We start from the raw sequence: 23,208 nt of genomic DNA on the forward strand, positions 1-23,208 counted from the left end.
CTAATCCAATCGGAGCACAATATTGAAATAAACACTGAGCATGATGTCATAACAAACAAATGTACCGCACCCTGCAGGGGAGGGGCGGTGGTTTAGTGTCACGCCATGAACGGGCGTCGGCGTCGACGGTTTTGTACCGCACCCTGCAGGGGAGCGGCGGTGGTTTGGTGTCGCGCCATGAACGGGCGTCGACGGTTTTGTACTGCACCCTGCAGGGAAACGGCGGTGGTTTGGTGTCGCGCCATTAACGGGCGTCGACGGTTTTGTATCGCACCCTGCAGGGGAGCGGCGGTGGTTTGGTGTCGCGCCATTAACGGGCGTCGACGGTTTTGTATCGCACCCTGCAGGGGAGTGGCGGTGGTTTGGTGTCGCGCCATAAACGGGCGTCGACGGTTTTGTATCGCACCCTGCAGGGAAGCGGCGGTGGTTTGGTGTCTCGCCATTAATGGGCGTCAACGGTTTTGTACCACACCCTGCAGGGGAGGGGCGGTGGTTTGATGCCGCGCCATGAATGGGCGTCAACGGTTTTGTACCGCACCCTGCAGGGGAGCGGCGGTGGTTTGGTGTCGCGCCATGAACGGGCGTCGACGGTTTTGTACCGCGCACTGCAGGAGAGTGGCGTAGGTTTGGTGTCGCACCATTAACGGGCGTCGACGGTTTTGTACCGCACCCTGCAGGGGAGCGGCAGTGGTTTGGTGTCGTGCCTCGAACGGGCGTCGCCGGTTTTGTACCGCACCCTGCAGGGGAACGGCGGTGGTTTGGTGTCGCGCCATGAACGGGTGTCGACGGTTTTGTACCGCACCCTGCAGGGGAGCGGCGGTGGTTTGGTGTCTCGCCATTAACGGGCGTCGACGGTTTTGTACCGCACCCTGCAGGGGAGTGGCGGTGGTTTGGTGTCGCGCCATTAACGGGCGTCGACGGTTTTGTACCGCACCCTGCAGGGAAGCGGCGGTGGTTTGGTGTCTCGCCATTAATGGGCGTCAACGGTTTTGTACCGCACCCTGCAGGGGAGCGGCGGTGGTTTGGTGTCGCGCCATGAACGGGCGTCGACGGTTTTGTACCGCGCACTGCAGGAGAGTGGCGGTGGTTTGGTGTCGCACCATTAACGGACGTCGACGGTTTTGTACCGCACCCTGCAGGGGAGCGGCAGTGGTTTGGTGTCGTGCCTCGAACGGGCGTCGCCGGTTTTGTTCCGCACCCTGCAGGGGAACGGCGGTGGTTTGGTGTCGCGCCATGAACGGGTGTCGACGGTTTTGTACCGCACCCTGCAGGGGAGCGGCGGTGTTTTGGTGTCTCGCCATTAACGGGCGTCGACGGTTTTGTACCGCACCCTGAAGGGGAGTGGCGGTGGTTTGGTGTCGCGCCATCAACAGGCGTCGACGGTTTTTTACCGCACCCTGCACGGGAGGGGCGGTGGTTTGGTGTCGCGCCATGAACGGGCGTCGACGGTTTTATATCGCACCCTGCAGGGGAGGGGCGGTGGTTTGGTGTCGCGCCATGAACGGGCGTCGACGGTTTTGTACCGCACCCTGCAGGGGAGGGACGGTGGTTTGGTGTCGCGTCATGAACGGGCGTCGTCGGTTTTATACCGCACCCTGCCGGGGAGGGACGGTGGTTTGGTTTCGCGCCATGAACGGGCGTCGACGATTTCGTACCGCACACTTCAGGGGAGGGGCAGTGGTTTGGTGTCGCGCCATGAGCAGGGCATCAACGGTTTTGTACTGCGACAATCATCAGCTGATGAGAATTGTCAAGTCCTCTGAAACAGACTGCTGCAGGCTCCGAGATGAGAGGAGTAGAAGGCCCCCATAAAATCAATGCCGGCATTTTACGAAAGGTGAGGAGTAGTAGGCCCCCGGAAATCAATGCCAGCAGTTTCACAGAGGTAAGGAGTTATATTGCCAAGGAAATATGCTGCATTCTCTTAGAGCTGACGAAAAGAAGACAACGAAAATCAGCAGTTGCAGACTAAAAAAGGAGAGGAGAAATAGGCTCCTGGAAATCAGTGCCTGCATTTTCCCAGAGCTAAGGAATTGTATGAGAGTGTTATAAACAACAACACCATACCAACATTATAAATTCTTGTTTCACCTCAGTGCAATGTTTGAAGAAACATCCACATTATTTAAATACTCTTACTTTTGTTTCAGGGGTTTATACCTTATTACATGCAAGTAATGTTGATGTTATATATGTATTTGAATACAATGAACAAGAAAGGCCGCAATGCGACGAAACCAGGTTTTTAATGATTGACAGAAGAACTTCAGCCTGTGTGTGTTTTACTATTTTTAGTTACAGTGACATTGACCTTGACCCTAAGGACCCTTAACGCAATCCCATGAAAGGTACCAATAAACTCTGTATATAGACCAAGTTTGGTCAAGATATGTCAACCCTTACTAAAGTTATTCAGTTTCAACTGTATTTCTTTTTTTAGTAACAGTGACCTTAACCTTGAACCTAGGGACCCTTTACGCAATCCCATGAAAGGTCTCTATAAACTCTTCCTATAGACCAAGTTTAGTCAAGATATGTCATCCCTAACTAAAGTTATTCAGTTTTAACCGTTTTCCTATTTTTAGTAACAGTGACCTTGACCTTGACCCTAGGGACCCCAAACGCAATCCCATGAAAGGTATCAATAGACTCTTCCTACAGACCAAGTTTGGTCAAGATATGTCATCCGTAACTAAAGTTATTCAGTTTCAACCGTTTTTCTATTTTTAGTAACAGTTACCTCAACCAGTCCCGATTTGAGCCATCGCCTCATTGGTGGGTTGTCATCAGTAGCCAACTCCACTGCAAGGGGCATCTCTTCGGGTGGATGGTTGGACCCTTCCGGTACAGTGGACGCTGAAACATTTGAACAGAAGCAGCACCACATGTTCCCATATAAATATTTATACATATTTAAAGCAAGTACAATAATAATACAAACAAATATTAAACATATAAATAAATGTGCTTGTAAACTAGTATTATCCAAAATAATAAAAACACAGTTGTTTTTAAGCCTTTCCGTGTGTTAAATATATTATTAATAAGACCCAATCTAAAAAAAAACGAAGCCCCATCTTATATACCATACTATATTTATTGAAATACACGAAAACTAAATAAACATTTTCTACTACACGGGTTCGGTTCAAGAGATCTTGGGAACAATGCTGGTGCCTTTTAGCATGTTCACTGTAAGATTTCAAAAACCAACAGAAAATGCCTATTCATTTATGTGTACTTCTTTGGAAAAAAAAGAAAATTTGGCTTATTGATTGAAACAGATTTTTCCATTATCAACAACTTCTAAAAAAGCGAGCAAAATGAAACATATCTTTTTTGAAGGTTTTGTCCACAGCAGCACAGGAAGCGAACTCCAGTGCTAGTGAAGCCCCATCCCGCCAACCTGAGTAAATTAGATTAATTAACTTTGAATGGGCACAACTTGGAAAAGTATTAGCGAATCGATTCATCAGCCTTTTTTGCAATGTGATAATCTTGAATGCATAAGTAAGCAATACTCTTCTTCTTCTTCTTCTTCTTCTTCTTCATATTCCTCTTTTTCTTCTTCTTCTTCTTCTTCTTCTTCTTCTTCTTGTTATTCTTCTTATTCTTCTTCTTCCTGTTCTTCAAATTCTTCTTCTTAACCCCCCCCCTCTTCATCCTCATCACTATCATCATCCTCTTCATCTGTCATAATCTTCATCTGTCATATTCGTCTTCATCTGTCATATTCTTCATCTGTCATATTCGTCTTCATCGGTCATAATCTTCATCTGTCATAATCTCTTTCTTCATCATCATCATCAACAGCAGCAGCAGCAGCGGCGGCGGCGGCGGCAGCAGCAGAAGCATTCTTCTTCTTTTTCGTCCTCATCTTCATCCTTATTCTCACCCTACTCCTCATCATCATTCTACGAATGCAAGACTATAATCACCATCTATTACATATTGAACCCTTGAGCACTCACTAATTTGACGCATTTTACTCATCACTATTATCATTATTTTTTTTACCAATGTATATATGAATAAGGTTTCAAGACCTATTCTTACCTCAACCAGTCCCGATTTGAGCCATCGCCTCATTGGTGGGTTGTCATCAGTAGCCAACTCCACTGCAAGGGGCATCTCTTCGGGTGGATGGTTGGACCCTTCCGGTACAGTGGACGCTGAAACATTTGAACAGAAGCAGCACCACATGTTCCCATATAAATTTTTATATATAATTAAAGCAAGTACAATAATAATACAAACAAATATTAAACATATGAATAAATGTGCTTATAAACTAGTATTATCCAAAATAATAAAAACACAGTTGTTTTTAAGCCTTTCCATGTGTTAAATATATTATTAATAAGACCCAATCTAAAAAAAAACGAAGACCAATCTAATATACCATACTATATTTATTGAAATACACGAAAACTAAATAAACATTTTCTACTACACGGGTTCGGTTCAAGAGATCTTGGGAACAATGCTGGTGCCTTTTAGCATGTTCACTGTAAGATTTCAAAAACCAACAGAAAATGCCTATTCATTTCTGTGTACTTCTTTGGAAAAAAAAGAAAATTTGGCTTATTGATTGAAACAGATTTTTCCATTATCAACAACTTCTAAAAAAGCGAGCAAAATGAAACATATCTTTTTTGAAGGTTTTGTCCACAGCAGCACAGGAAGCGAACTCCAGTGCTAGTGAAGCCCCATCCCGCCAACCTGAGTAAATTAGATTAATTAACTTTGAATGGGCACAACTTGGAAAAGTATTAGCGAATCGATTCATCAGCCTTTTTTGCAATGTGATAATCTTGAATGCATAAGTAAGCAATACTCTTCTTCTTCTTCTTCTTCTTCTTCTTCTTCTTCTTCTTCTTCTTGTTATTCTTCTTATTCTTCTTCTTCCTGTTCTTCAAATTCTTCTTCTTAAACCCCCCCTCTTCATCCTCATCACTATCATCATCCTCTTCATCTGTCATAATCTTCATCTGTCATATTCTTCTTCATCTGTCATATTCTTCATCTGTCATATTCGTCTTCATCGGTCATAATCTTCAACTGTCATAATCTCTTTCTTCATCATCATCATCAACAGCAGCAGCAGCAGCGGCGGCGGCGGCAGCAGCAGAAGCATTCTTCTTCTTTTTCGTCCTCATCTTCATCCTTATTCTCACCCTACTCCTCATCATCATTCTACGAATGCAAGACTATAATCACCATCTATTACATATTGAACCCTTGAGCACTCACTAACTTGACGCATTTTACTCATCACTATTATCATTTTTTTTTTACCAATGTATATATGAATAAGGTTTCAAGACCTATTCTTACCTCAACCAGTCCCGATTTGAGCCATCGCCTCATTGGTGGGTTGTCATCAGTAGCCAACTCCACTGCAAGGGGCATCTCTTCGGGTGGATGGTTGGACCCTTCCGGTACAGTGGACGCTGAAACATTTGAACAGAAGCAGCACCACATGTTCCCATATAAATTTTTATATATAATTAAAGCAAGTACAATAATAATACAAACAAATATTAAACATATGAATAAATGTGCTTATAAACTAGTATTATCCAAAATAATAAAAACACAGTTGTTTTTAAGCCTTTCCATGTGTTAAATATATTATTAATAAGACCCAATCTAAAAAAAAACGAAGACCCATCTAATATACCATACTATATTTATTGAAATACACGAAAACTAAATAAACATTTTCTACTACACGGGTTCGGTTCAAGAGATCTTGGGAACAATGCTGGTGCCTTTTAGCATGTTCACTGTAATATTTCAAAAAACAACAGAAAATGCCTATTCATTTATGTGTATTTCTTTGGAAAAAAAGAAAATTTGGCTTATTGATTGAAACAGATTTTTCTATTTTCAACAACTTCTAAAAAAAAGCGAGCAAAATGAAACATATCTTTTTTGAAGGTTTTGTCCACAGCAGCACAGGAAGCGAACTCCAGTGCTAGTGAAGCCCCATCCCGCCAACCTGAGTAAATTAGATTGATTAACTTTGAATGGGCACAACTTGAAAAGTATTAACGAATCGATTCATCAACCTTTTTTGCAATGTGATAATATTGAATGCATAAGTAAGCAAATATCGTTTCTTCTACTTTTTCTTCTTCTTCTTCTTCTTCTTCTTCTTCTTCTTCTTCTTCTTCTTCTTCTTCTTCTTCCTAGTCTTCTTCATAGTCTTCTTATTCTTCTTCCTGTTCTTCAAATTCTTCTTCTTAACCCCCCCTCTACATCCTCATCACTATTATCATCGTTTTCATCTGTCATAATCTTCATCTGTCATATTCGTCTTCATCTGTCATATTCTTCATCTGTCTTATTCGTCTTCATCGGTCATAATCTTCATCTGTCATGATCTCTTTCTTCATCATCATCATCAACAGCAGCAGCAGCGGCGACGGCAGCAGCAGCAGAAGCATTCTTCTTTTTCGTCCCCATCTTCATCCTTATTCTCACACTACTCCTCATCATCATTCTCCGAATGCAAGACTATAATCACCATCTATTTCATATTGAGCCCTTGAACACTCACTAACTTGACGCATTTTACTCATCACTATAATCATTATCGTTTTTTACCAATGTATATATGAATAAGGTTTCAAGACCTTTTCTTACCTCAACCAGTCCCGATTTGAGCCATCGCCTCATTGGTGGGTTGTCATCAGTAGCCAACTCCACTGCAAGGGGCATCTCTTCGGGTGGATGGTTGGACCCTTCCGGTACAGTGGACGCTGAAACATTTGAACAGAAGCAGCACCACATGTTCCCATATAAATATTTATACATAATTAAAGCAAGTACAATAATAATACAAACAAATATTAAACATATAAATAAATGTGCTTGTAAACTAGTATTATCCAAAATAATAAAAACACAGTTGTTTTTAAGCCTTTCCATGTGTTAAATATATTATTTATAAGACCCAATCTAAAAAAAAACGAAGCCCCATCTAATATACCATACTATATTTATTGAAATACACGAAAACTAAATAAACATTTTCTACTACACGGGTTCGGTTCAAGAGATCTTGGGAACAATGCTGGTGCCTTTTAGCATGTTCACTGTAAGATTTCAAAAACCAACAGAAAATGCCTATTCATTTCTGTGTACTTCTTTGGAAAAAAAAGAAAATTTGGCTTATTGATTGAAACTGATTTTTCCATTATCAACAACTTCTAAAAAAGCGAGCAAAATGAAACATATCTTTTTTGAAGGTTTTGTCCACAGCAGCACAGGAAGCGAACTCCAGTGCTAGTGAAGCCCCATCCCGCCAACTTGAGTAAATTAGATTAATTAACTTTGAATGGGCACAACTTGGAAAAGTATTAGCGAATCGATTCATCAGCCTTTTTTGCAATGTGATAATCTTGAATGCATAAGTAAGCAATACTCTTCTTCTTTTTCTTCTTCTTCTTCTTCTTCTTCTTCTTATTCTTCTTCTTCCTGTTCTTCAAATTCTTCTTCTTACCCCCCCCTCCCCCTTCATCCTCATCACTATCATCATCCTCTTCATCTGTCATAATCTTCATCTGTCATATTCGTCTTCATCGGTCATATTCTTCATCTGTCATATTCGTCTTCATCGGTCATAATCTTCATCTGTCATAATCTCTTTCTTCATCATCATCATCAACAGCAGCAGCAGCAGCGGCGGCGGCGGCAGCAGCAGAAGCATTCTTCTTTTTAGACCCAATCTAAAAAAAACGAAGACCCATCTAATATACCATACTATATTTATTGAAATACACGAAAACTAAATAAACATTTTCTACTTCACGGGTTCGGTTCAAGAGATCTTGGGAACAATGCTGGTGCCTTTTAGCATGTTCACTGTAAGATTTCAAAAACCAACAGAAAATGCCTATTCATTTATGTGTATTTCTTTGGAAAAAAAGAAAATTTGGCTTATTGATTGAAACAGATTTTTCTATTTTCAACAACTTCTAAAAAAAGCGAGCAAAATGAAACATATCTTTTTTGAAGGTTTTGTCCACAGCAGCACAGGAAGCGAACTCCAGTGCTAGTGAAGCCCCATCCCGCCAACCTGAGTAAATTAGATTAATTAACTTTGAATGGGCACAACTTGAAAAGTATTAACGAATCGATTCATCAACCTTTTTTGCAATGTGATAATATTGAATGCATAAGTAAGCAAATATCGTTTCTTCTACTTTTTCTTCTTCTTCTTCTTCTTCTTCTTCTTCTTCTTCTTCTTCTTCTTCTTCCTAGTCTTCTTCATAGTCTTCTTATTCTTCTTCCTGTTCTTCAAATTCTTCTTCTTAACCCCCCCCCCCTCTACATCCTCATCACTATTATCATCGTTTTCATCTGTCATAATCTTCATCTGTCATATTCGCTTCATCTGTCATATTCTTCATCTGTCATATTCGTCTTCATCGGTCATAATCTTCATCTGTCATAATCTCTTTCTTCATCATCATCATCAACAGCAGCAGCAGCAGCAGCGGCGACGGCAGCAGCAGCAGCAGAAGCATTCTTCTTTTTCGTCCCCATCTTCATCCTTATTCTCACACTACTCCTCATCATCATTCTCCGAATGCAAGACTATAATCAACATCTATTTCATATTGAGCCCTTGAACACTCACTAACTTGACGCATTTTACTCATCACTATAATCATTATCGTTTTTTACCAATGTATATATGAATAAGGTTTCAATGGGCACAACTTGAAAAGTATTAACGAATCGATTCATCAACCTTTTTTGCAATGTGATAATATTGAATGCATAAGTAAGCAAATATCGTTTCTTCTACTTTTTCTTCTTCTTCTTCTTCTTCTTCTTCTTCTTCTTCTTCTTCTTCTTCTTCTTCCTAGTCTTCTTCATAGTCTTCTTATTCTTCTTCCTGTTCTTCAAATTCTTCTTCTTAACCCCCCCTCTACATCCTCATCACTATTATCATCGTTTTCATCTGTCATAATCTTCATCTGTCATATTCGTCTTCATCTGTCATATTCTTCATCTGTCATATTCGTCTTCATCGGTCATAATCTTCATCTGTCATAATCTCTTTCTTCATCATCATCATCAACAGCAGCAGCAGCAGCAGCGGCGACGGCAGCAGCAGCAGCAGCAGAAGCATTCTTCTTTTTCGTCCCCATCTTCATCCTTATTCTCACACTACTCCTCATCATCATTCTCCGAATGCAAGACTATAATCACCATCTATTTCATATTGAACCCTTGAACACTCACTAACTTGACGCATTTTACTCATCACTATAATCATTATCGTTTTTTACCAATGTATATATGAATAAGGTTTCAAGACCTTTTCTTACCTCAACCAGTCCCGATTTGAGCCATCGCCTCATTGGTGGGTTGTCATCAGTAGCCAACTCCATTGCAAGGGGCATCTCTTCGGGTGGATGGTTGGACCCTTCCGGTACAGTGGACGCTGAAACATTTGAACAGAAGCAGCACCACATGTTCCCATATAAATATTTATACATAATTAAAGCAAGTACAATAATAATACAAACAAATATTAAACATATAAATAAATGTGCTTGTAAACTAGTATTATCCAAAATAATAAAAACACAGTTGTTTTTAAGCCTTTCCATGTGTTAAATATATTATTAATAAGACCCAATCTAAAAAAAAACGAAGCCCCATCTAATATACCATACTATATTTATTGAAATACACGAAAACTAAATAAACATTTTCTACTACACGGGTTCGGTTCAAGAGATCTTGGGAACAATGCTGGTGCCTTTTAGCATGTTCACTGTAAGATTTCAAAAACCAACAGAAAATGCCTATTCATTTCTGTGTACTTCTTTGGAAAAAAAAGAAAATTTGGCTTATTGATTGAAACAGATTTTTCCATTATCAACAACTTCTAAAAAAGCGAGCAAAATGAAACATATCTTTTTTGAAGGTTTTGTCCACAGCAGCACAGGAAGCGAACTCCAGTGCTAGTGAAGCCCCATCCCGCCAACCTGAGTAAATTAGATTAATTAACTTTGAATGGGCACAACTTGGAAAAGTATTAGCGAATCGATTCATCAGCCTTTTTTGCAATGTGATAATCTTGAATGCATAAGTAAGCAATACTCTTCTTCTTCTTCTTCTTCTACATAGTCTTCTTCATAGTCTTCTTATTCTTCTTCCTGTTCTTCAAATTCTTCTTCTTAACCCCCCTCTACATCCTCATCACTATTATCATCGTTTTCATCTGTCATAATCTTCATCTGTCATATTCGTCTTCATCTGTCATATTCTTCATCTGTCATATTCGTCTTCATCGGTCATAATCTTCATCTGTCATAATCTCTTTCTTCATCATCATCATCAACAGCAGCAGCAGCAGCAGCGGCGACGGCAGCAGCAGCAGCAGAAGCATTCTTCTTTTTCGTCCCCATCTTCATCCTTATTCTCACACTACTCCTCCTCATCATTCTCCGAATGCAAGACTGTAATCACCATCTATTTCATATTGAGCCCTTGAACACTCACTAACTTGACGCATTTTACTCATCACTATAATCATTATCGTTTTTTACCAATGTATATATGAATAAGGTTTCAAGACCTTTTCTTACCTCAACCAGTCCCGATTTGAGCCATCGCCTCATTGGTGGGTTGTCATCAGTAGCCAACTCCATTGCAAGGGGCATCTCTTCGGGTGGATGGTTGGACCCTTCCGGTACAGTGGACGCTGAAACATTTGAACAGAAGCAGCACCACATGTTCCCATATAAATATTTATACATAATTAAAGCAAGTACAATAATAATACAAACAAATATTAAACATATAAATAAATGTGCTTGTAAACTAGTATTATCCAAAATAATAAAAACACAGTTGTTTTTAAGCCTTTCCATGTGTTGAATATATCATTAATAAGACCCAATCTAAAAAAAACGAAGCCCCATCTAATATACCATACTATATTTATTGAAATACACGAAAACTAAATAAACATTTTCTACTACACGGGTTCGGTTCAAGAGATCTTGGGAACAATGCTGGTGCCTTTTAGCATGTTCACTGTAAGATTTCAAAAACCAACAGAAAATGCCTATTCATTTCTGTGTACTTCTTTGGAAAAAAAAGAAAATTTGGCTTATTGATTGAAACAGATTTTTCCATTATCAACAACTTCTAAAAAAGCGAGCAAAATGAAACATATCTTTTTTGAAGGTTTTGTCCACAGCAGCACAGGAAGCGAACTCCAGTGCTAGTGAAGCCCCATCCCGCCAACCTGAGTAAATTAGATTAATTAACTTTGAATGGGCACAACTTGGAAAAGTATTAGCGAATCGATTCATCAGCCTTTTTTGCAATGTGATAATCTTGAATGCATAAGTAAGCAATACTCTTCTTCTTCTTCTTCTTCTTCTTCTTCTTCTTATTCTTCTTCTTCCTGTTCTTCAAATTCTTCTTCTTAACCCCCCCCTTTTCATCCTCATCACTATCATCATCCTCTTCATCTGTCATAATCTTCATCTGTCATATTCGTCTTCATCTGTCATATTCTTCATCTGTCATATTCGTCTTCATCGGTCATAATCTTCATCTGTCATAATCTCTTTCTTCATCATCATCATCAACAGCAGCAGCAGCAGCGGCGGCGGCGGCGGCAGCAGCAGAAGCATTCTTCTTCTTTTTCGTCCTCATCTTCATCCTTATTCTCACCCTACTCCTCATCATCATTCTACGAATGCAAGACTATAATCACCATCTATTACATATTGAACCCTTGAGCACTCACTAACTTGACGCATTTTACTCATCACTATTATCATTATTTTTTTTTACCAATGTATATATGAATAAGGTTTCAAGACCTATTCTTACCTCAACCAGTCCCGATTTGAGCCATCGCCTCATTGGTGGGTTGTCATCAGTAGCCAACTCCACTGCAAGGGGCATCTCTTCGGGTGGATGGTTGGACCCTTCCGGTACAGTGGACGCTGAAACATTTGAACAGAAGCAGCACCACATGTTCCCATATAAATTTTTATATATAATTAAAGCAAGTACAATAATAATACAAACAAATATTAAACATATGAATAAATGTGCTTATAAACTAGTATTATCCAAAATAATAAAAACACAGTTGTTTTTAAGCCTTTCCATGTGTTAAATATATTATTAATAAGACCCAATCTAAAAAAAAACGAAGACCCATCTAATATACCATACTATATTTATTGAAATACACGAAAACTAAATAAACATTTTCTACTACACGGGTTCGGTTCAAGAGATCTTGGGAACAATGCTGGTGCCTTTTAGCATGTTCACTGTAAGATTTCAAAAACCAACAGAAAATGCCTATTCATTTATGTGTATTTCTTTGGAAAAAAAGAAAATTTGGCTTATTGATTGAAACAGATTTTTTCTATTTTCAACAACTTCTAAAAAAAGCGAGCAAAATGAAACATATCTTTTTTGAAGGTTTTGTCCACAGCAGCACAGGAAGCGAACTCCAGTGCTAGTGAAGCCCCATCCCGCCAACCTGAGTAAATTAGATTAATTAACTTTGAATGGGCACAACTTGAAAAGTATTAACGAATCGATTCATCAACCTTTTTTGCAATGTGATAATATTGAATGCATAAGTAAGCAAATATCGTTTCTTCTACTTTTTCTTCTTCTTCTTCTTCTTCTTCTTCTTCTTCTTCTTCTTCTTCTTCTTCTTCCTAGTCTTCTTCATAGTCTTCTTATTCTTCTTCCTGTTCTTCAAATTCTTCTTCTTAACCCCCCCCCCCCTCTACATCCTCATCACTATTATCATCGTTTTCATCTGTCATAATCTTCATCTGTCATATTCGCTTCATCTGTCATATTCTTCATCTGTCATATTCGTCTTCATCGGTCATAATCTTCATCTGTCATAATCTCTTTCTTCATCATCATCATCAACAGCAGCAGCAGCAGCAGCGGCGACGGCAGCAGCAGCAGCAGAAGCATTCTTCTTTTTCGTCCCCATCTTCATCCTTATTCTCACACTACTCCTCATCATCATTCTCCGAATGCAAGACTATAATCACCATCTATTTCATATTGAGCCCTTGAACACTCACTAACTTGACGCATTTTACTCATCACTATAATCATTATCGTTTTTTACCAATGTATATATGAATAAGGTTTCAAGACCTTTTCTTACCTCAACCAGTCCCGATTTGAGCCATCGCCTCATTGGTGGGTTGTCATCAGTAGCCAACTCCACTGCAAGGGGCATCTCTTCGGGTGGATGGTTGGACCCTTCCGGTACAGTGGACGCTGAAACATTTGAACAGAAGCAGCACCACATGTTCCCATATAAATATTTATACATAATTAAAGCAAGTACAATAATAATACAAACAAATATTAAACATATAAATAAATGTGCTTGTAAACTAGTATTATCCAAAATAATAAAAACACAGTTGTTTTTAAGCCTTTCCATGTGTTAAATATATTATTAATAAGACCCAATCTAAAAAAAAACGAAGCCCCATCTAATATACCATACTATATTTATTGAAATACACGAAAACTAAATAAACATTTTCTACTACACGGGTTCGGTTCAAGAGATCTTGGGAACAATGCTGGTGCCTTTTAGCATGTTCACTGTAAGATTTCAAAAACCAACAGAAAATGCCTATTCATTTCTGTGTACTTCTTTGGAAAAATAAGAAAATTTGGCTTATTGATTGAAACAGATTTTTCCATTATCAACAACTTCTAAAAAAGCGAGCAAAATGAAACATATCTTTTTTGAAGGTTTTGTCCACAGCAGCACAGGAAGCGAACTCCAGTGCTAGTGAAGCCCCATCCCGCCAACCTGAGTAAATTAGATTAATTAACTTTGAATGGGCACAACTTGGAAAAGTATTAGCGAATCGATTCATCAGCCTTTTTTGCAATGTGATAATCTTGAATGCATAAGTAAGCAATACTCTTCTTCTTCTTCTTCTTCTTCTTCTTCTTCTTCTTCTTCTTCTTCTTCTTCTTCCTAGTCTTCTTCATAGTCTTCTTATTCTTCTTCCTGTTCTTCAAATTCTTCTTCTTAACCCCCCCCCCTCTACATCCTCATCACTATTATCATCGTTTTCATCTGTCATAATCTTCATCTGTCATATTCGTCTTCATCTGTCATATTCTTCATCTGTCATATTCGTCTTCATCGGTCATAATCTTCATCTGTCATAATCTCTTTCCTCATCATCATCATCATCAACAGCAGCAGCAGCAGCAGCGGCGACGGCAGCAGCAGCAGCAGAAGCATTCTTCTTTTTCGTCCCCATCTTCATCCTTATTCTCACACTACTCCTCATCATCATTCTCCGAATGCAAGACTATAATCACCATCTATTTCATATTGAGCCCTTGAACACTCACTAACTTGACGCATTTTACTCATCACTATAATCATTATCGTTTTTTACCAATGTATATATGAATAAGGTTTCAAGACCTTTTCTTACCTCAACCAGTCCCGATTTGAGCCATCGCCTCATTGGTGGGTTGTCATCAGTAGCCAACTCCACTGCAAGGGGCATCTCTTCGGGTGGATGGTTGGACCCTTCCGGTACAGTGGACGCTGAAACATTTGAACAGAAGCAGCACCACATGTTCCCATATAAATATTTATACATAATTAAAGCAAGTACAATAATAATACAAACAAATATTAAACATATAAATAAATGTGCTTGTAAACTAGTATTATCCAAAATAATAAAAACACAGTTGTTTTTAAGCCTTTCCATGTGTTAAATATATTATTTATAAGACCCAATCTAAAAAAAAAACGAAGCCCCATCTAATATACCATACTATATTTATTGAAATACACGAAAACTAAATAAACATTTTCTACTACACGGGTTCGGTTCAAGAGATCTTGGGAACAATGCTGGTGCCTTTTAGCATGTTCACTGTAAGATTTCAAAAACCAACAGAAAATGCCTATTCATTTCTGTGTACTTCTTTGGAAAAAAAAGAAAATTTGGCTTATTGATTGAAACTGATTTTTCCATTATCAACAACTTCTAAAAAAGCGAGCAAAATGAAACATATCTTTTTTGAAGGTTTTGTCCACAGCAGCACAGGAAGCGAACTCCAGTGCTAGTGAAGCCCCATCCCGCCAACTTGAGTAAATTAGATTAATTAACTTTGAATGAGCACAACTTGGAAAAGTATTAGCGAATCGATTCATCAGCCTTTTTTGCAATGTGATAATCTTGAATGCATAAGTAAGCAATACTCTTCTTCTTCTTCTTCTTCTTCTTCTTCTTCTTCTTCTTCTTCTTCTTCTTCTTATTCTTATTCTTCTTCTTCTTCTTCCTGTTCTTCAAATTCTTCTTCTTACCCCCCCCTCCCCCTTCATCCTCATCACTATCATCATCCTCTTCATCTGTCATAATCTTCATCTGTCATATTCGTCTTCATCTGTCATATTCTTCATCTGTCATATTCGTCTTCATCGGTCATAATCTTCATCTGTCATAATCTCTTTCTTCATCATCATCATCAACAGCAGCAGCAGCAGCGGCGGCGGCGGCAGCAGCAGAAGCATTCTTCTTTTTCGTCCTCATCTTCATCCTTATTCTCACCCTACTCCTCATCATCATTCTACGAATGCAAGACTATAATCACCATCTATTACATATTGAACCCTTGAGCACTCACTAACTTGACGCATTTTACTCATCACTATTATCATTATTTTTTTTTACCAATGTATATATGAATAAGGTTTCAAGACCTATTCTTACCTCAACCAGTCCCGATTTGAGCCATCGCCTCATTGGTGGGTTGTCATCAGTAGCCAACTCCACTGCAAGGGGCATCTCTTCGGGTGGATGGTTGGACCCTTCCGGTACAGTGGACACTGAAACATTTGAACAGAAGCAGCACCACATGTTCCCATATCAATTTTTATATATAATTAAAGCAAGTACAATAATAATACAAACAAATATTAAACATATGAATAAATGTGCTTATAAACTAGTATTATCCAAAATAATAAAAACACAGTTGTTTTTAAGCCTTTCCATGTGTTAAATATATTATTAATAAGACCCAATCTAAAAAAAACGAAGACCCATCTAATATACCATACTATATTTATTGAAATACACGAAAACTAAATAAACATTTTCTACTACACGGGTTCGGTTCAAGAGATCTTGGGAACAATGCTGGTGCCTTTTAGCATGTTCACTGTAAGATTTCAAAAACCAACAGAAAATGCCTATTCATTTATGTGTATTTCTTTGGAAAAAAAGAAAATTTGGCTTATTGATTGAAACAGATTTTTCTATTTTCAACAACTTCTAAAAAAAGCGAGCAAAATGAAACATATCTTTTCTGAAGGTTTTGTCCACAGCAGCACAGGAAGCGAACTCCAGTGCTAGTGAAGCCCCATCCCGCCAACCTGAGTAAATTAGATTAATTAACTTTGAATGGGCACAACTTGAAAAGTATTAATGAATCGATTCATCAACCTTTTTTGCAATGTGATAATATTGAATGCATAAGTAAGCAAATATCGTTTCTTCTACTTCTTCTTCTTCTTCTTCTTCTTCTTCTTCTTCTTCTTCTTCTTCCTAGTCTTCTTCATAGTCTTCTTATTCTTCTTCCTGTTCTTCAAATTCTTCTTCTTAACCCCCCCTCTACATCCTCATCACAATTATCATCGTTTTCATCTGTCATAATCTTCATCTGTCATATTCGTCTTCATCTGTCATATTCTTCATCTGTCATATTCGTCTTCATCGGTCATAATCTTCATCTGTCATAATCTCTTTCTTCATCATCATCATCATCATCAATAGCAGCAGCAGCAGCAGCGGCGACGGCAGCAGCAGCAGCAGAAGCATTCTTCTTTTTCGTCCCCATCTTCATCCTTATTCTCACACTACTCCTCATCATCATTCTCCGAATGCAAGACTATAATCACCATCTATTTCATATTGAGCCCTTGAACACTCACTAACTTGACGCATTTTACTCATCACTATAATCATTATCGTTTTTTACCAATGTATATATGAATAAGGTTTCAAGACCTTTTCTTACCTCAACCAGTCCCGATTTGAGCCATCGCCTCATTGGTGGGTTGTCATCAGTAGCCAACTCCACTGCAAGGGGCATCTCTTCGGGTGGATGGTTGGACCCTTCCGGTACAGTGGACGCTGAAACATTTGAACAGAAGCAGCACCACATGTTCCCATATAAATATTTATACATAATTAAAGCAAGTACAATAATAATACAAACAAATATTAAACATATAAATAAATGTGCTTGTAAACTAGTATTATCCAAAATAATAAAAACACAGTTGTTTTTAAGCCTTTCCATGTGTTAAATATATTATTAATAAGACCCAATCTAAAAAAAAACGAAGCCCCATCTCATATACCATACTATATTTATTGAAATACACGAAAACTAAATAAACATTTTCTACTACACGGGTTCGGTTCAAGAGATCTTGGGAACAATGCTGGTGCCTTTTAGCATGTTCACTGTAAGATTTCAAAAACCAACAGAAAATGCCTATTCATTTCTGTGTACTTCTTTGGAAAAAAAAGAAAATTTGGCTTATTGATTGAAACAGATTTTTCCATTATCAACAACTAAAAAAGCGAGCAAAATGAAACATATCTTTTTTGAAGGTTTTGTCCACAGCAGCACAGGAAGCGAACTCCAGTGCTAGTGAAGCCCCATCCCGCCAACCTGAGTAAATTAGATTAATTAACTTTGAATGGGCACAACTTGGAAAAGTATTAGCGAATCGATTCATCAGCCTTTTTTGCAATGTGATAATCTTGAATGCATAAGTAAGCAATACTCTTCTTCTTCTTTTTCTTCTTCTTCTTCTTCTTCTTCTTCTTCTTCTTCTTCTTCTTCTTCTTCTTCTTCCTGCTCTTCAAATTCTTCTTCTTAACCCCCCCCCCCTCTTCATCCTCATCACTATCATCATCCTCTTCATCTGTCATAATCTTCATCTGTCATATTCGTCTTCATCTGTCATATTCTTCATCTGTCATATTCGTCTTCATCGGTCATAATCTTCATCTGTCATAATCTCTTTCTTCATCATCATCATCAACAGCAGCAGCAGCAGCGGCGGCGGCGGCAGCAGCAGAAGCATTCTTCTTCTTTTTCGTCCTCATCTTCATCCTTATTCTCACCCTACTCCTCATCATCATTCTACGAATGCAAGACTATAATCACCATCTATTACATATTGAACCCTTGAGCACTCACTAACTTGACGCATTTTACTCATCACTATTATCATTATTTTTTTTTACCAATGTATATATGAATAAGGTTTCAAGACCTTTTCTTACCTCAACCAGTCCCGATTTGAGCCATCGCCTCATTGGCGGGTTGTCATCAGTAGCCAACTCCACTGCAAGGGGCATCTCTTCGGGTGGATGGTTGGACCCTTCCGGTACAGTGGACGCTGAAACATTTGAACAGAAGCAGCACCACATGTTCCCATATAAATTTTTATATATAATTAAAGCAAGTACAATAATAATACAAACAAATATTAAACATATGAATAAATGTGCTTATAAACTAGTATTATCCAAAATAATAAAAACACAGTTGTTTTTATGCCTTTCCATGTGTTAAATATATTATTAATAAGACCCAATCTAAAAAAAAACGAAGCCCCATCTAATATACCATACTATATTTATTGAAATACACGAAAACTAAATAAACATTTTCTACTACACGGGTTCGGTTCAAGAGATCTTGGGAACAATGCTGGTGCCTTTTAGCATGTTCACTGTAAGATTTCAAAAACCAACAGAAAATGCCTATTCATTTCTGTGTACTTCTTTGGAAAAAAAGAAAATTTGGCTTATTGATTGAAACAGATTTTTCCATTATCAACAACTTCTAAAAAAGCGAGCAAAATGAAACATATCTTTTTTGAAGGTTTTGTCCACAGCAGCACAGGAAGCGAACTCCAGTGCTAGTGAAGCCCATCCCGCCAACCTGAGTAAATTAGATTAATTAACTTTGAATGGACACAACTTGGAAAAGTATTAGCGAATCGATTCATCAGCCTTTTTTGCAATGTGATAATCTTGAATGCATAAGTAAGCAATACTCTTCTTCTTCTTCTTCTTCTTCTTCTTCTTCCTGTTCTTCAAATTCTTCTTCTTAACCCCCCCCTCTTCATCCTCATCACTATCATCATCTCTTCATCTGTCATAATCTTCATCTGTCATATTCGTCTTCATCTGTCATATTCTTCATCTGTCATATTCGTCTTCATCGGTCATAATCTTCATCTGTCATAATCTCTTTCTTCATCATCATCATCAACAGCAGCAGCAGCAGCAGCGGCGACGGCAGCAGCAGCAGCAGAAGCATTCTTCTTTTTCGTCCCCATCTTCATCCTTATTCTCACACTACTCCTCATCATCATTCTCCGAATGCAAGACTATAATCACCATCTATTTCATATTGAGCCCTTGAACACTCACTAACTTGACGCATTTTACTCATCACTATAATCATTATCGTTTTTTACCAATGTATATATGAATAAGGTTTCAAGACCTTTTCTTACCTCAACCAGTCCCGATTTGAGCCATCGCCTCATTGGTGGGTTGTCATCAGTAGCCAACTCCACTGCAAGGGGCATCTCTTCGGGTGGATGGTTGGACCCTTCCGGTACAGTGGACGCTGAAACATTTGAACAGAAGCAGCACCACATTTTCCCATATAAATATTTATACATAATTAAAGCAAGTACAATAATAATACAAACAAATATTAAACATATAAATAAATGTGCTTGTAAACTAGTATTATCCAAAATAATAAAAACACAGTTGTTTTTAAGCCTTTCCATGTGTTAAATATATTATTAATAAGACCCAATCTAAAAAAAAAACGAAGCCCCATCTAATATACCATACTATATTTATTGAAATACACGAAAACTAAATAAACATTTTCTACTACACGGGTTCGGTTCAAGAGATCTTGGGAACAATGCTGGTGCCTTTTAGCATGTTCACTGTAAGATTTCAAAAACCAACAGAAAATGCCTATTCATTTCTGTGTACTTCTTTGGAAAAAAAAGAAAATTTGGCTTATTGATTGAAACAGATTTTTCCATTATCAACAACTTCTAAAAAGCGAGCAAAATGAAACATATCTTTTTTGAAGGTTTTGTCCACAGCAGCACAGGAAGCGAACTCCAGTGCTAGTGAAGCCCCATCCCGCCAAACTGAGTAAATTAGATTAATTAACTTTGAATGGACACAACTTGGAAAAGTATTAGCGAATCGATTCATCAGCCTTTTTTGCAATGTGATAATCTTGAATGCATAAATAAGCAATACTCTTCTTCTTCTTCTTCTTCTTCTTCTTCTTCTTCTTCTTCTTCTTGTTCTTCAAATTCTTCTTCTTAACCCCCCCCCCCCTCTTCATCCTCATCACTATCATCATCCTCTTCATCTGTCATAATCTTCATCTGTCATATTCGTCTTCATCTGTCATATTCTTCATCTGTCATATTCGTCTTCATCGGTCATAATCTTCATCTGTCATAATCTCTTTCTTCATCATCATCATCAACAGCAGCAGCAGCAGCGGCGGCGGCGGCAGCAGCAGAAGCATTCTTCTTCTTTTTCGTCCTCATCTTCATCCTTATTCTCACCCTACTCCTCATCATCATTCTACGAATGCAAGACTATAATCACCATCTATTACATATTGAACCCTTGAGCACTCACTAACTTGACGCATTTTACTCATCACTATTATCATTATTTTTTTTTTACCAATGTATATATGAATAAGGTTTCAAGACCTATTCTTACCTCAACCAGTCCCGATTTGAGCCATCGCCTCATTGGTGGGTTGTCATCAGTAGCCAACTCCACTGCAAGGGGCATCTCTTCGGGTGGATGGTTGGACCCTTCCGGTACAGTGGACGCTGAAACATTTGAACAGAAGCAGCACCACATGTTCCCATATAAATTTTTATATATAATTAAAGCAAGTACAATAATAATACAAACAAATATTAAACATATGAATAAATGTGCTTATAAACTAGTATTATCCAAAATAATAAAAACACAGTTGTTTTTAAGCCTTTTCATGTGTTAAATATATTATTAATAAGACCCAATCTAAAAAAACAAACGAAGACCAATCTAATATACCATACTATATTTATTGAAATACACGAAAACTAAATAAACATTTTCTACTACACGGGTTCGGTTCAAGAGATCTTGGGAACAATGCTGGTGCCTTTTAGCATGTTCACTGTAAGATTTCAAAAACCAACAGAAAATGCCTATTCATTTATGTGTATTTCTTTGGAAAAAAAGAAAATTTGGCTTATTGATTGAAACAGATTTTTCTATTTTCAACAACTTCTAAAAAAAGCGAGCAAAATGAAACATATCTTTTTTGAAGGTTTTGTCCACAGCAGCACAGGAAGCGAACTCCAGTGCTAGTGAAGCCCCATCCCGCCAACCTGAGTAAATTAGATTAATTAACTTTGAATGGGCACAACTTGAAAAGTATTAACGAATCGATTCATCAACCTTTTTTGCAATGTGATAATATTGAATGCATAAGTAAGCAAATATCGTTTCTTCTACTTTTTCTTCTTCTTCTTCTTCTTCTTCTTCTTCTTCTTCTTCTTCTTCTTCTTCTTCTTCTTCTTCTTCCTAGTCTTCTTCATAGTCTTCTTATTCTTCTTCCTGTTCTTCAAATTCTTCTTCTTAACCCCCCCCCTCTACATCCTCATCACTATTATCATCGTTTTCATCTGTCATAATCTTCATCTGTCATATTCGTCTTCATCTGTCATATTCTTCATCTGTCATATTCGTCTTCATCGGTCATAATCTTCATCTGTCATAATCTCTTTCTTCATCATCACCATCAACAGCAGCAGCAGCAGCAGCGGCGACGGCAGCAGCAGCAGCAGAAGCATTCTTCTTTTTCGTCCCCATCTTCATCCTTATTCTCACACTACTCCTCATCATCATTGTCCGAATGCAAGACTATAATCACCATCTATTTCATATTGAGCCCTTGAACACTCACTAACTTGACGCATTTTACTCATCACTATAATCATTATCGTTTTTTACCAATGTATATATGAATAAGGTTTTCAAGACCTTTTCTTACCTCAACCAGTCCCGATTTGAGCCATCGCCTCATTGGTGGGTTGTCATCAGTAGCCAACTCCACTGCAAGGGGCATCTCTTCGGGTGGATGGTTGGACCCTTCCGGTACAGTGGACGCTGAAACATTTGAACAGAAGCAGCACCACATGTTCCCATATAAATATTTATACATAATTAAAGCAAGTACAATAATAATACAAACAAATATTAAACATATAAATAAATGTGCTTGTAAACTAGTATTATCCAAAATAATAAAAACACAGTTGTTTTTAAGCCTTTCCATGTGTTAAATATATTATTAATAAGACCCAATCTAAAAAAAAACGAAGCCCCATCTAATATACCATACTATATTTATTGAAATACACGAAAACTAAATAAACATTTTCTACTACACGGGTTCGGTTCAAGAGATCTTGGGAACAATGCTGGTGCCTTTTAGCATGTTCACTGTAAGATTTCAAAAACCAACAGAAAATGCCTATTCATTTCTGTGTACTTCTTTGGAAAAAAAAAGAAAATTTGGCTTATTGATTGAAACAGATTTTTCCATTATCAACAACTTCTAAAAAAGCGAGCAAAATGAAACATCTTTTTGAAGGTTTTGTCCACAGCAGCACAGGAAGCGAACTCCAGTGCTAGTGAAGCCCCATCCCGCCAACCTGAGTAAATTAGATTAATTAACTTTGAATGGGCACAACTTGGAAAAGTATTAGCGAATCGATTCATCAGCCTTTTTTGCAATGTGATAATCTTGAATGCATAAGTAAGCAATACTCTTCTTCTTCTTCTTCTTCTTCTTCTTCTTCTTCTTCATAGTCTTCTTCTTCCTGTTCTTCAAATTCTTCTTCTTAACCCCCCCCCTCTTCATCCTCATCACTATCATCATCCTCTTCATCTGTCATAATCTTCATCTGTCATATTCGTCTTCATCTGTCATATTCTTCATCTGTCATATTCGTCTTCATCGGTCATA

General features: G+C 38.1%; 1 protein-coding gene across 1 annotated transcript; it reads right to left on the bottom strand.

Moving 5' to 3' along the window:
* LOC128215325 (mucin-1-like) lies at window positions 1-23,109 on the bottom strand. Its single transcript, XM_052922024.1, has 2 exons — window positions 23,010-23,109; window positions 1-1,529 (listed from the first exon to the last, which is right to left on the bottom strand). The coding sequence occupies exons 1-2, from the start codon at window positions 23,107-23,109 to the stop codon at window positions 1-3; spliced, it is 1,629 nt and encodes a 542-aa protein (XP_052777984.1).
* Between the last annotated feature and the right edge of the window lie 99 nt (window positions 23,110-23,208).

The sequence above is a fragment of the Mya arenaria genome, chromosome 13, assembly GCF_026914265.1.
Source record: "Mya arenaria isolate MELC-2E11 chromosome 13, ASM2691426v1".
Lineage (NCBI taxonomy): Eukaryota > Metazoa > Mollusca > Bivalvia > Myida > Myidae > Mya > Mya arenaria.